This window comes from Sycon ciliatum, chromosome 6, assembly GCF_964019385.1.
Source record: "Sycon ciliatum chromosome 6, ocSycCili1.1, whole genome shotgun sequence".
Classification (NCBI taxonomy): Eukaryota; Metazoa; Porifera; class Calcarea; order Leucosolenida; family Sycettidae; genus Sycon; species Sycon ciliatum.
In genome coordinates this window covers 3752034-3766626 of record NC_088648.1, presented here as the reverse complement: position 1 = coordinate 3766626, position 14593 = coordinate 3752034, and the positions used below count along the sequence as shown (strand labels likewise).

The 14593-nt window shown below is 47.5% G+C and overlaps 1 protein-coding gene across 1 annotated transcript; it reads right to left on the bottom strand.

Annotated features, from left to right (window-relative positions):
- Window positions 1–1233: 1233 nt before the first annotated feature.
- Window positions 1234–6247, bottom strand: LOC135819187 (uncharacterized). Its single transcript, XM_065332350.1, has 7 exons — window positions 5733–6247; window positions 4910–5555; window positions 4476–4720; window positions 3754–4271; window positions 3393–3537; window positions 2559–3232; window positions 1234–2390 (listed from the first exon to the last, which is right to left on the bottom strand). Exons 1-7 carry the CDS (start codon window positions 6157–6159, stop codon window positions 1629–1631), a joined length of 3417 nt encoding a protein of 1138 aa, XP_065188422.1. The 5' UTR covers window positions 6160–6247; the 3' UTR covers window positions 1234–1628.
- Between the last annotated feature and the right edge of the window lie 8346 nt (window positions 6248–14593).

The following is a 14593-nucleotide window of genomic DNA, read 5'->3' as shown; positions in this document are numbered from 1 at the left end:
AGTAAACACCGTACAATTGGGATGACCCCCATGGAAGCCTCCCTAGGGAAACCGATTGAGCAACTGTATGAGCCCATTGCGGATGAGCCTGTCTTTCAAGTCGGAGATAAAGTTCGCATTACAGTGGAAAAAAGAATGTTTGCGAAGGGATACACACCCAACTGGACCGAAGAGGTATTTGTGATTCGTAAGGTTCTCCCCACTTATCCGGTCACCTACAAAGTGAAAGACCTTGCCGATGAACCCATCACAGGAAGCTTCTACAAACAGCAGCTCATGAAGACTGCGCAAGCTACATTTCGAATCGATAAGGTGTTGAAAAGACGTAAGGGTAGTTTGCTGGTCAAGTGGAAGGGATACCCCGAAAAGTTCAACCAATGGGTATCGCAGAAAGAAATGAGGTATATTTCCAAGGATAGTAGTAGAGGGAAACGATGATGCAGTGCACAATGCAGACTACTGCAAGAAATCTGCTTTCTGCTGTTATTGCTGATCGACTGGCAGAACAAGGTCATGTAGACCTACCACAATGTGTATCGTCGCCGGAGTCGAAACCATCTCGGCTTTCTAGAGTTTTGGTACGAGTGTGTCGCTTAGTCAGGTGCAGTGGATCGAGATTTCAGGTGCTGATGCAGCAACTGTGTTTCAACTCCAGAACGGGTCGTACGCAATTTCTTACATTTGCAAAAGAACTATTTAAAAACGGTATCAGCCATGTTAAAATTGTGGCCCTGTACTTATTCAGCAGCGAGTTAGCGAACATCTGTATGGAGAATTCAACGGAACTGGGATTGCACTATGTACATCATGTCATGACCTGGCACTTAGATTACATGACCACCAATGTTTCGCCCTGGTTGGCGGAAAAAGGAGGTTGGCAAAGTTTTGAAAACACCCTTACACACGACTTCAACTGGTCAAATCGCTCAGTATGGACTCATCCCCGTTCAGCCTTTTTGGCCATAATTTTTCTCATACTAATGGTTGAATGGATGTGAGAAAAAATTCCCGGTACAGTAAGATCAAGATGGACTCCTCAAGCAATGCCACCCCATCAGCCGAGCCATCAACTGCGAGCAACAGCGAAGCCTATGAGAAAGTGAAGGGGCGTTTGAATAAAGTTAAACTTACTCAACAACTACTCCTGCTTGCACCAGTGCTGTTCGGAGCCAGCAATGTGGTGGCAGAGAAATCCACTCAAACCTCACCAGCCGAAAGAACAAGCATCATAACTACATTCATACTGGCCATCATATGGACTTTAATCTCATTTTTATGTCATCATTGTGAGCATAAATTTACGCAAGTATATAAGCATTTTCTCAAGCTGGGGAAATATATGCCCGCAGATACTGAACTTGATCAATTTGATGATATATGGACTATGCTGCGCACACACTGCAAACCAAAGTATGTAGGGTAATATTTTATGATGCGATGAAGATTATTATACCGCACAATGCACTATATCCTGCAATATAATTGAGGCACAAGCCTGAAATATTTAACAAAAATGTAGAGTGTTGGAGCCAGCTCCACACGTCAAGAAAGGAGGAATATTAGACAGAAGAATGGCGGGGAGTTTTGCATGAAAATGATGAAACATGTTCAATGTGGGGTCCTGCCCATTAAATGTCCTTGTGACCATATGCAAGTGTGGCCATGCCATCATCCAGTATATACCGCTTGCAGTCGAATGGAGACAATGCCACCTTGGTGGTTACCTCCTCATACACTGTGTGGCAATGTGATCGGAGACCCGTCATAGGCCTGGCAGACACACGATGACTGAGCAGTGCATCTACATAGTCCTTGTGGGTGATGGTATTTGCCAGGACTGCCTTTCGCACACCCTTGGCTCGTTTGGCCGATTCCTGCCCGATGTAGGAGTACATCTTCGATCTTAGACCTACAAACTCCACCATGGATTTCCCACCAAGCTCATCTTTGAATTTGCCAACCACTTTCTTATTGGCAGAAGTGTACTGAGGATGGTCAGTGGGAAAGTTGCTGGTGTCATACAGAGACAGATCCATCTCTGCATAAACATCACCGGTGGTTATGTGCACAATAACAGAGTCGGTGTCGGTGTACAACAGCCGGATTCTGCTACCGTACTGCTCCTTCAGCACATCGTAGTAGAAGGAGTACATGTGTACCTTTGACAGGTCTAGTATCGACATACCCACATAGACCGGCTTGTTGAGCTTGATCTCAGTGTGCTGCTTTTCTATTCCGACAAGCCCGTTCGGGAAAATGTCGTGCCGCACATATGTAGGCTTGCTCACTGCCCTCAGTACCTGCTCCTCACTTTCTTCTCGCAAGAGATCGATGCGTATTCGATTACGAACGTTCTCCATCGTCTTGCCAAAGACTGAGTTGTTCATCAGCTGCAGCACACAAACAGGCAAACATGACACATGAGAATCATATCATGCCATTCCTTCACATCAGCATATTTTTCAATTAGCATACTCAACGTCACACTTGCACCATACATGCAACAACAAAAAACAACAACAACAACATACGAGACTGCACACAACGGTTGCATTTACCTTGTAAAAGCTCTTCTCAAAGTCGGTTGTAGCCCTCGTGCGAAGTGCAGTGTTCAGATTGATGTAGGGAGCCATCCAGGCACTCTGCTGAAATCCCAACACCTTGTGAACAGCGGTCACCACCATGCCCAGACGCGAATACAGCTGCAGTGTACGGTAGTGTAACACATACTTGGACTTGGGTAGGAGACTGGGTGTCAACTTGACTCCATCTACGGCTGACACTTTGAGCTCCTCCACAAGTGCTTGTTGGTATGGTGATAGCTTATCTGAGAATGTTCTCATCACTTCCGGTGCGAGTGGATAATCATTGAAGTAGTGGTGCAGCGAAGAAGGTACCTCAAGATCACACTCCACAATGAACCCAGTGCTCGAATCTACAGGGTGTGCCAGTATCTCGGACAGGTTCTTGTCACACCAGGCAAACTCAGACGTCGGCATACTCTGGCACATAGCCCAGCCATACAGGTTGTTGGCATCAAGGTATAGCAGGTATGATGTGGGCTCGGCAGGATTGTACTGATCCATCGTTGGGTTGTTGGCCTTGCCGTACCGCTGCGACGCCATTGAGATGCCCCCACGTAGACCGGCTTCGACAAACAGATGCATGTCTACATCCGTGAGCAGCTGCAGTTCAATCTGGGTGAACCGTAGTAGAGCATCCCATGCATATCCTACATAACACCATACAACACACCAGAACACAAACACGAAAGTCAATACACCATGCAAAAAGTATAAAAATACACCGACAAGAAAGCACAAGAATACTAACAGAGAACACCATCTAAAGGAGAGAATGCATTGGACAACAACAAAGACTGATGAACATACCTGGGAGAGTAAGGTAATGGGCTGGATCCAACCCATACGTCTTGTATGCCGTCTTGCGGAAATGCTCAAAGACATCTGCTAGAAGATAGACATCTGTTTGCAAATAGAGGTCATGATAGGCCTCCATTGTACTGCACTCAAATGTCTGCAAAACAAAACAAAAAACAGCAACGCACGCACGCATGCACACATCCATACACACAAGCATCCACATATCCACAGATAGAGAGCAATGAGTACAAAAAAAATGAGTAGAGCACATCACAACAGCATTCAAAAGTCATAAGTAGAGCACAATAATGCAAAAAGCATGGCATCAGGGAAATTCCGAGGGTCAATACAGAAGGCACAAGCTGCTTACCTGCCATACGCTCTGAGCATGGGCATAGTCGGCATCACTGATACCTTCTCCAGTCAAACTAGACTCAAATGCTGATTTAGGTGGCAGCTGTGTCTCATCAAACCGAGCAAAGGAGTCCATGTACTCGTAGGGGTAGACACCCTTACGCCGGAGAAGGTCATGATGGGCCATTGTACGAGTAAGCTTGAAGGCATCTTCCGGGGTGTTGCTCACCAACGAGTCCAGAGAGGAGTTCAAGAAGGCCATGGAGTCGATGAAGCGGTACTGACGCCACTTGAATGAAATATATTTCTCCATGTTGTTGGCGATGACACTGATCTCACCAACCTTCTTAATCCGCTTACGCTGGTTAGAGTCCTCGTACTCCACCTCTTCAACCTCGGTCATACCAATGTGGGCGATGAGGTGGTGAGCATCGTACCCTTTCAGGTTGTGAAACACAACCGGAATGATCTGGCGATCTGGGTAGATACTCAGCTGAATATTACACTGGTAGTGTGCAGCACCACGGTAGTTGCCTGTGCAGATATTCAGAAAGAGGGGAATACACAAACATAGTAAACATCTACAGTGAAGGTGATACCACAGACAATACAATTCAATACACCATGATAAAACACAGATGCAAACAGCTACAAAGACATGAAAATGCACTATACACATACGCATATCTACACACAACTGCAAAACAACAAAAATAAACAAAAAATTATAATACTTACCAGTGAGATGATCATGATCACGAACACGATCTTCTCCAAGTACTTCATCACATATCCAGCAGTTGACTGCGTTCTGAAACTCAAGCTCCAGTTCTGCCGTCATCTGAATTGGCTTGATATCCGCCAAATCCTCCTGGATACTGCCTTCCAACTCTTTGAGACTGTCGAAAAAGTTGTGAATGGCATTCTCACTGCAGTCGTCAAACTCGCCACGGACTTCACCGTTGGATCGGATGGCAGCATATCTACAAGAGCATAAAAGAAGAAGGAAAGTAAGAATGAGTGATTTTGAAAAAAAGGAATCACACAAAATGCACATACTACAACACGAACACAATTAGGGGAGAACAAGACAAGAAGGAATAACAGCAAGCACTGTGCAGGTATGAGTGCAGCAAACATTAGTCAAAAACAACACCAACAACAAAACATACCTGATGCTGCATGGTACATGACGGGCTGTGCGTACAGTGCTGCTGCCATGCTGTTCCTCCATCGGCTCAATGATGGCCTCCGTATCAGCGTAAATGATATACGGAGCCACCATCCTGTGCTTCAAATTTGTATATTTGAGGATGCTGTCCTTTGCTGTGGGCATGACTACTGGCACAGGCTTCATCACCTGACATCTCTCGCTGTGATGCTGCAGGGAGTCTGCTGTTTTGTGTGCGGAGAGGCATCGCAAGCAGTAGTGTGTTGCGTGTCTGTTCTTATTCTCGCATGCACGACTGAAGTTTTTTATCCATGTGAAGTGGTTGTCATGAAGAAGGAGGTTGATGGGAGTCTCCTGTCGCTCGCTGAGATAGAGTGGGTACAGATTCCCCTCGTACCCAAACACATTGATTGCAAGACCATTCTGTATCTCCACTTTGGATACATCACGGAGCGTTGCAGGGAACATTACACCGTCGAACCGCAGCTCCTCCACATACTGGGTGTACCTGGACACACGCTGTGGGTTGTAGTCGACGGGGTGCAGCGCTGACAACAACGCCCACATCAAACACCTGTCATCGTTGTTCTTTACGTTAATGATGGCCTTCTTTTTTTCTAATTTGGGCGGGATATCAGCTGCACCACCTACAGTACACCACAAAAATACAACGAAGGCTTTGCTCAGAGTAACACCACATCACAACTACACCCTCTCGACAATCACGAAAAACTGTACATCTGGTACAAAACAATACATCTACAACTTTCCACAAGAAATTCGACAGGCTTCGAACAAACACTGCCGGATGAACAGAAACTCACCTCGAAGAGGAGTGTACTTTGCTGTCGACACATCCAGCTGTCTCACTCGAGAAACGGTCCAGTTGGATCCGTTCTGCACCCACTTATCAATAAGACCAGTGATCCTCGCCACCATCGTCTTGACTGCACTATCAATATCCCCTTCGCTGAGGATCCGAGCCGGTCTACTTCTAAAAAACGGGACGGCAGACGTACTACCCGTGGCCGACTCTCGTGTCATCTCCACCCTCAAAACTAAAACCACCTTGAACGGGTGAGACTGAAGCTCCTCGAGCAGAACCTGTCGGAGCTCGTCATGATGGCTGCTGAAAAAGACGAGAGGATCAGTGCCTGAACCTGGCAAAGAAAACTTTTTCAAAAAACCACGCACGGCACTCGAGGTGGGCAATCTGGGCTGCCTAGATCGTTTTGCACTTGGCTCCGCCATCGTCACGTAACCTCCAGCACTGCCTACAACATACTGAGGAAAAATCTCCCCGTACAGCGTATATGAGGTCGGCTATCACCCTACAATGACACGTGTACTAGTACACCTTGTGTATACGTCTTTTCCGCAGGGCCACTGAAGGTCGCACGCTCCGCATGCTTATGCGCGCATGCGCAATATGTCACTGCACATCTACGATGTTCAAATCAGGGAGTAGTACGTATTTTACTACTCCCCAGTGCGAATGCACCGAACGTGCACAAGTGCACGGTCGCCACGGAAAAGAACATGATGACATTTATGACATGGCAGGGCCAAAGGTCAAACCCTAGGGGGTCCCGAGGCCAGACCAAGCGCGCCCGATACAGTGTGCCTTATTTAACCCAAAGGTCAAAGGTCAAACCCTGGGGGAAGTCCTGGGGCCAGACCAAGCACGACCGACACAGTGTGCCTTATTTGGCCCAAAGGTCAAAGGTCAAAAAGTGTGCCAGAACCTGCCCCGCACTAACTACTCCTCCGCAGTGCCCTCCCCCCCCCCCCCCACCACCACCACCGATGCACCCCACGCACAAACTACATTGTCACATGGCACAACTCAACCATTCGCTACCCTGTTATTGAGCACTCCTGCTCGTTTGGTCTCGCGAATCCAAATAAAATCAATCAATCAATCAATCAGAGAGGAGAATGAGAGGGGAGAAAAAGCAGATGTATGTGTGCGATACTTAGAGGGGAAAAGGGAAGATGAGAGGAGAGAATGACAGAGAGGTATATTTTATACTCACAACGTGGTCCAAGACCTAATATCCCATTCGCTGCATTCATGCTTCCCTCGTGCCTGGCCACGAGGTACCTATTTACTCTGGTAAAAATCTGCTCCCATTCCAAACAGGACATGAAAGGTTACCTGGTACCGTCTGTCTCTCAATCCTAGTCTCACACCCTACCGCCACTATGCCTGCCTCTCTAGCAAGTGCATGATTATAACACAGGGTAGCGTGAACAAGGTTTTCCCGCTGACTAGCAGCGCTGCAATTCTTTTCTACTTCAAGTACATGGAGCTGATGTGCACTTGCTGATAGCGCGGGTTGTAGAGAATACTGCGGGGATAAACGAAGTGTGCACCACATGACGCAAGCCCTGTTGTGAGTGACTTGAGAGAGCAAAATTATTGAAACCCGTTTCCTACTCGTATGCATGCACATGTACATGTACAATCAAACTGATGTACAGTTCTGGTCAGCCATATACAATGTACAATGTAAATCGGAAATTCTGTCGTTATTCGCGAATTGTCGTTATATCCGCAGTCGTTATTAGCGAAGTTGACTGTAAAGTTCTGGTCAGATACAATGTAGTCCGACTTCATGAATTAACTAGTGCAGCGCTCCTTATTTGCGCAGATGTGTGTCTGTGGTGCTAGGTCGACGGGGGCGGATTTCTTTGACCGGGATTATGTATGAGATAATCCGACACCATGAATAAAGCAGTGCAGCGCTCAGAATATGCGCAGATGTGTGTTTGTGTTGCTAGGGAAACGTAGTGACCCTCCCCCTCCCGCACGCCCTACCATACTGTGTGTCTATGGCTGTATTTCTTTGACCATGACTATGCATGCAGGGTGCATTGCCCACGGGTTACGGACGGAATATGACCTTTGGCTAATACTGCGTACTTGGGTATGCACAATCAGACATCCTTTGCAACCAAAAGACTACAATAACCAAACGTGTGAGATAACTCTGTTTGACACCACTGGATGCAGTCTCTTGTTGTTTTCAGCATAAGCCAACGTGTGGATCGACTCTAACATGAACATTCAACTTATTCACTGGTTGAGGGAATGAAAAATGGAATTTCTGAAGAACAAAATGAATGTCAGCCACTGAGCCAGGGCTCGAACCAAGGACCCTCGCTTGAGACCATCCATGCATTTACCACTGAGCTCTGGCGTATGGCGTAGCTGTCATCCCAGCAGAGACCGTTAAACATTTTCTTCAGACTTCTGAACTCACACTTCCCGGTGTCTGAAACTACGCAGGCTGGTGAAACGCAGCCCTCACTGTATGCAAACACTTAACGCACAAACTAGTACCCGGTGGAGGAAGGGGGGGGGGGGGGGGGGTAAAGTATCAACTGCACTGTGTTCACTAGTTGAGAAAATGAGCTTTATTGTTATTGGGCGTGAACACCTCTAAAGCATTAGAATTTCCACGTACTTGTACTCATGGGCAAGCAGCAGGTTTCGGTCTGTTATACACAAATATTATTGTCTCCAGTGCAGTGAGCGAGTCCAATACAAAGCCATGAACAGACTGTCCCGACGTTATTTTGGGAGCAAAAAGTTACTGACGTCATATAAGCTTAGTCATTACTTGTAAGTGCTGTCAGCCGAAGAGTACATGAAATCCGGTTTTCATGTACTCTTCGGCTGACAGTGAACCTGATGCTGTTGTTGACGAAACACGAATTAGATGTGAACATGTCATAATCATGGTGTGCAAAATCTTGTACATCGTTCAAGATGACTACGAACACACCCTCCTGTCCCTGACATCAAGTTTGGAGGGATCGCGGTTCCGGAAGCCAACACCATCAAGCTTCTTGGAGTAACATTTGACGCCAAGCTGTCTTTCCGGGATCACTTGCACTCGATTGCGACACGTGGCTGCCAGAGACTGGGTGTTCTCCGTCAGGCTTGCCGTGTTTTATATCACCATGGTCGGCTGGATCGATCATCAGACAAAAATTGGTTCTGACCCTGCCCTGCGAGTACTGCTATATACATTATAGTTAGCAGTAGGCAGGAGAATGTTATTCAACGAGTAGTTGAAGTTAATCAGTCTTGGCTGCTCCATAGTCCAAGGTATGGGGCGGCGGTATGAGAATGCTCAACTGTGCCAATTGTCGTCTGATTATCGATCAAGTGGCCGTACCCGCACCTCTTAACCGCAAAATTGAAATATGCATCCATAAGGTAGAAACTAATCAATTGCTACAGCGGTCCTAACATTTAATTCTAGGTGCCATGTGCGGTTCATCCACCGTCCGTAGAGGGCTCAATTTACCGAAGGCAAAGAGCGGAATACACAGACAGAAGAACGAGCAGTTGCGGTTTCCTAACTCAGAGTTTCACGAACTTAATCGATCATGTGAAGAAGAGGTTGGTGCGACTTCAGCGATAGTAGGGGATGAGTGTTGCCAGGAAAACCGCGAGCTCCCATGTAAGGAGCAACACACTCTTCCATGAACGTGATTAGGCAATAACAATGGACATGAGAGTAGTCTGTTCCCTACTTTTGCTGCTCCTTGTCCTTTGGCACATAATAACTGTCTCCAGAAAATTGGAACGAATTCCAAAGAGAATTGGCTGAGAATGATGTTTGTATTTTACGGTGGACTATCCGCGGAGGTAAAGTGCCGCCTTATGTTGTACGTCATCGTTAATAGCTACGTCATAAGTGACCATGGTTACCCTAGAAAACGCCTGTCTTCGCATTGCAGTGCAGTGTCGACCAAGACGCCCTGGGAAGTAGTATTCTGCTAGCAAGAGGAAATACATGACGCCCAGTGGTAGCCCTTTCCAAAAGATGCTCGCCACTTTTTCCCAACTTTTGCTTGTTTTGGTCTTTTGGAAGAAATCGCAACTACATTCTCATGAACTACTTCGCCACTTTGCCGCAACTATGAGAAGAGAAGCGCCTTGGAGGAGACCATTGAAATGTCCGTGATGCTCCGCTTCAACAAGAATCCCTGAAACATGGCATCAAATCATCATGACAAGTGTACTTCTTGAGCAACATATACATGCCATTGTACATGTTATGTGGCAGCACTTAGCAATGCTGCTTATTATAATGAACGAATGGTGCAGTTTGGGAAGCGCCAATAAAACTCATTCTCAGTCTGTTCATTTTCCATAGCTGACGTGTTTTCCTCTCAGTCTATGAACTTTATTATTTCTTTAAGCTGACAACAGTCAACAGTCACTGCCACCACCATGACACTGTCGTGAGAAGGTGCTCTCTGTAGACGAGGTTGGTGATGTCCCAACGCGGCCATGGGTAGGCAGGCCTTCAAGACGTGGGAAAACCCCGGTTACACGTTGGTTACCTCCAAGGTAAGTAGATTTGTGACGTAGGAACTGGTTGCAGGTTTTTGAGCTCTGGTCAAAGTCCCCCCTTGTTCCCCCCCCCCCCCCAGCATGCCAGCCAGTCAGCCAAGCAGGCTGCCAGTAGCAGTTCCAGGTGTGAAGTCGTCTTCTCTTCGCCAAACTCCTGAGAGGTTGAGCAGAAAGTCTCCCGCGGCGGATCGCTCGCCTCCTGACGGCCTGCGACAGCAAATTGACAACACCTGTTATGACGGGAGCCAGGCGGAACAGGACGACACTGCGTCAATGCGCAGCACGTTAAACGAGATATTGCGGGAGCAGAAGGATATGAGTATGAGAGTAAACAGCATCTTTCAAGAAATCTCCCTGAAGCTAGAAAGTGTAATGGCGGAAAATCGCTCTTTGAGAGAGAAGCTGACGAAGTTTGAAGTGAGAGTGGAGGAGATGGAGAGGACTTTCCGTACTCGAGATGATGACCCTGCGTACCGTACCAGGAGTGCGGTGCAAAGCAATGCACCACGTGGAAACGCGTGGCAGACAGCTGGGAGCCACAGTGCAACGCAGCTTGCCGAGGTCATAGCAGAGGAGGTAGAGAGGGTGAAGAGGTCGGAAAACCTTATTCTCAGGGGCATCCCCGAAGCGGACAATGAGGACAGCGTAGCACTGTCATCCAGATGTGAGCAGCTCCTCCAGATTAGTGCTGACCAAATACTCTCTGCAGAGCGCATTGGTTCCGCCAGCAAAGCCGTACAGGGCAAGGCCAGGCCAGTGAGGCTACGCATGAAAAGCCACGAGGCCAAGTTGTCAGTGTACCGTAAACGTCTGGATTTGAAACTGAATGATCAAGATGTGTACGTGAACAACGACCTGACCAAGCAACAGCAGATTGCTAGACGACAGGCCCTGCCTAGGTATAAGGCCTCGGTCACACTACGGCAGTTTGAAGCTGGACGCAGCGTCAAGCCGCAGCACTTGACGGAGACGCGGGGTCACACAGTGTTTTGTTTTTTTGCAGCTCATGACTGCCGCGGCTTGACGCATTTGTCTACGTCACAAAACCACCAGGAAAACTCAATGACGACACGGATTCCCACGGAAACCGGCCTTTTGCTTATTATACAAAAAAATTGTCGGACAAAGTTTTCGAATTTTTCATTGATTTTTGATTACAAGAAGACGAAAGGTACTTGGTCCACGCGTGCACGATCGTTGTTGTTTCTTTCCGAATTTGAAGCCATTTTCAGTTGTAGTGTCATTGATCAGGCAAGAAAAGTCCGCATCGCAGCTGTGTTTCTCCTGACTTCGTCATACTGGTTGTCCTTTTTGGGGCTCTTGACGACAACACAACACTCACAAGTCAACAGGCTCCAGTTGGCCGATGACCCACTCAAACAACTGGTCCTTTCTCGACATCATTTTCTTCTCAGAAAATGCCTCGCTCTTCCGCCAGGTTCGGAGCAGAGCAGCCTCGGCCTCGTAGGTCCACGGACTCATCTCGAACAAAAAGAGGGAACAAAACAAACCTTGAACAGACGAATGTCGAATAACTGCTCAACTTAAAGCAAAGTGTCTTGAAACTAATTTTACTTGAAAGACACTGTTTTTCCGCCAAGCGTCACTCCCATCAGCGGCAACGCAGCCGATTTCCCCACGTCAGACGCAGCAGCGTCTGACGCTCAAACTTCCCGCGTTGCGTCAGTTGCCATGGAAAAGCTCATGATTCTGACGCTGACGCAGCATTTTTGCCGTAGTGTGACCGAGGCCTAAGGAACTCCGCCAAAAGGAGATCCGTTGCTCGCTACCGTATGGTGAGATTTTGAACCCAGATGGCACCCCATACAGTGCAACTGAAATCGATGAGCTGGCAACACAATAGGTTTCATCAGGGTGTCCAAGTAATCACCAGCAACACTCCCTCTCAGCTACTTCACCTCATCTCCGAGCAACAGATGTCGTCGCTGACCCAGCACTTGACATTTTAAGAAATCCTTGTAATTATACTTCAGAATGCTCTGTCTCCATATCAATGTGTTTGGCCTAGTTTCCTAACTCTTGATAGCTTTTTTGTAGTGAAAATTCATGAATTTTGTGATTTTATTTGAATCCTTGGTTTTAACGCATGCGTGGAACACCAGGTTTCGTTGATAAAAGCCCTTGTTCCCTCTATGTTCTTCGGCCTTTTTTCTAGCTCGCTCGAAGTAAGTTTCTTGGCAAGCTGTTCGATCTCGTTATCGACTGTTGTCTTGTACAGTACTTCCTCTTGGTTGTATTTCTAACTTGGTGTGTCTCTGTGCTTACTGTAGACCGCCTTTCAATCGTCAAACTGTCAAGTCCACTCTCAAGGATGGACTCGTCTGCAAGCTCCTTTACCTCTCCCGATGCTGCTGGTCAGTCATCGAGGATCATGGCGGACATGATGAGCCAGTTTGGAAAGGTCTCGCAGGTGATGGAGCAAATCGGCTCAGACGTTTCAAGTATTGCGGAACGAGTGTCTGCTCTGGAAGCGGCTCAATCCCGCCCTGACCCGGCACGAAGTGCCTCTATTTCGTTTTCCGCTCTGGCGCCAAGAGCTTCTTCAACACCGGGTAAAACCCGTGAGATCCCCAACCCCTCGGACTGTGAGTCAGAAGAGGAAATGGACGAGTCAAGCTTGCTTGACAAATCGTCTCAGGATTTCAAAGTGTCCTCGGATACTTTGGAATTCTTTCGGGAGAAATTTACAACAACTACCTCGAACGAAGTTCGACGCCAATGGCGTAGTCGTTTTGGGCGCCCCAAAGTAGATGTGGCCTCTGCGCCCATCATGGACAAGATGGTGAAGTCCCGATTACACCCTGCGACCAAGTCGCGAGACAAGGCCCTGTCGAAACAACAGGCCTTGCTTTTGGACGCCGTAGGTCCTTTGACCTACGTACTAGAGGAAGCTGGGAAAGAGACTCTCACCGTACAAGCCACGGTCGAAGCATGCCAACAGGCGTTGGCTTTTATTGGCAATGCAAATATGCATTTGAATAGAGAAAGGCGGCGAAATGCCATTCTTTGTATGAATCGCGACCTTGCCGAAATGGCAGAAGATGACGATACGTTCAAAACGTCTGCACCCCAGCTGTTTGGAGATGGCTTCTCCAGAAAAGCGAAGGAACGGAGCGAAGAGCTCAAATGTTTGTCGCAGGCGGCGTCCTCGCGAGGTGGCAAGGCTTCCACCGGATCGTTTGTTCGAGGAGGCCGAGCCAACCATGCCCCACGGGGAGGCCATTCAAATCGGGGCAGTTTCAATCAGAACGGCAACCGGTTCCGACCTTACAGCGGAAACCAGTACAATCCCCAGTTCAACAGGAAGCCCAACGACAGAAGTCGTCAGGAGTCAGCAAAGTGAGCCATCCGCCTTTACCCCTTCCTCTAAAGGAAATAAAGAGTTTTCAAAACTACTCAATGTCTTCTGTTGTGAGTGCTCTCCAGCAGATGGGTGAAAAAGACATGACAGAAAGTGTCGTATTTCACCAGTTCCCGATTGCGGGAAGTGTAGCAATGCTTGCACAAGACTGGAATGCAATCAGCTCAGACCAGTGGGTCTTGAAATGTATTCGGGGTTACACAATTCAGTGGCTTCAGAAGCCCTTTCAATCTCACTCTCCAAGAGAGATAGTGTTTCGGGAGGAGGAGAAATCAAAATCTCCCTCGAAATAACTTTGATGGCGAACAAACAGGCCATTTCAGAAGTTTCAATACCCGAGCTTGGAAATGGGTGTCAGAGACCTGACACAAAGTGTCTCGACCCAATGCATGGTTGCAGGGTGTTCAGGGTTACAAAATTCACTTTGTTCAAGAACCCTTTCAAACCGTTTCCCCAAGGGAGATTGTATTTCAAGAGGAGGAAACGAAAAAGATCTCCTCAGAAGTTGTCGCAATACAAAGCAAACATGCGATTTCCGAAGTAATGCCTGCAGATCAAACGAACAATCAGTTTGTGTCTCAACTCTTCGCTGTCCCGAAGAAAGACAGAGCGATAAGACCGATTATCAATCTGAAAGCTCCGAACCATTTGTGGAAGTGTCCCATTTCAAAACGGAGGGTATACACATGTTGAAAGATCTGCTGAGACCAGGCGATTTCATGACGAAAGTCGACCTGAAAGATGCGCACTTCATGATTCCCATTGCCAGGGAATATTGCCGCAGACCAGCGAAAGTTGCTGCGTTTTGCATGGCAGGGAAAGATGTATCAGTTGAACTGTCTGCCGTTCGGACTATCGTCAGCCCCGCGGGTTTTTACCAAGACCTCAAGGGCGGTGATAATCACACTCAGGACTGAGGGTGATTATTC

What these genes read in the sequence shown, in the direction of transcription:
- LOC135819187 (XM_065332350.1), bottom strand. Translation starts at nt 6,159, where the DNA reads ATGGCGGAGCCAAGTGCAAAACGATCTAGGCAGCCCAGATTGCCCACC. An exon ending in AAAGTACACTCCTCTTCGAG is followed by an intron (nt 5,556 to 5,732) that starts GTGAGTTTCTGT and finishes GGTGTACTGTAG; the next exon opens with GTGGTGCAGCTGATATCCCG. An exon ending in TGATCATGATCATCTCACTG is followed by an intron (nt 4,272 to 4,475) that starts GTAAGTATTATA and finishes ATATCTGCACAG; the next exon opens with GCAACTACCGTGGTGCTGCA.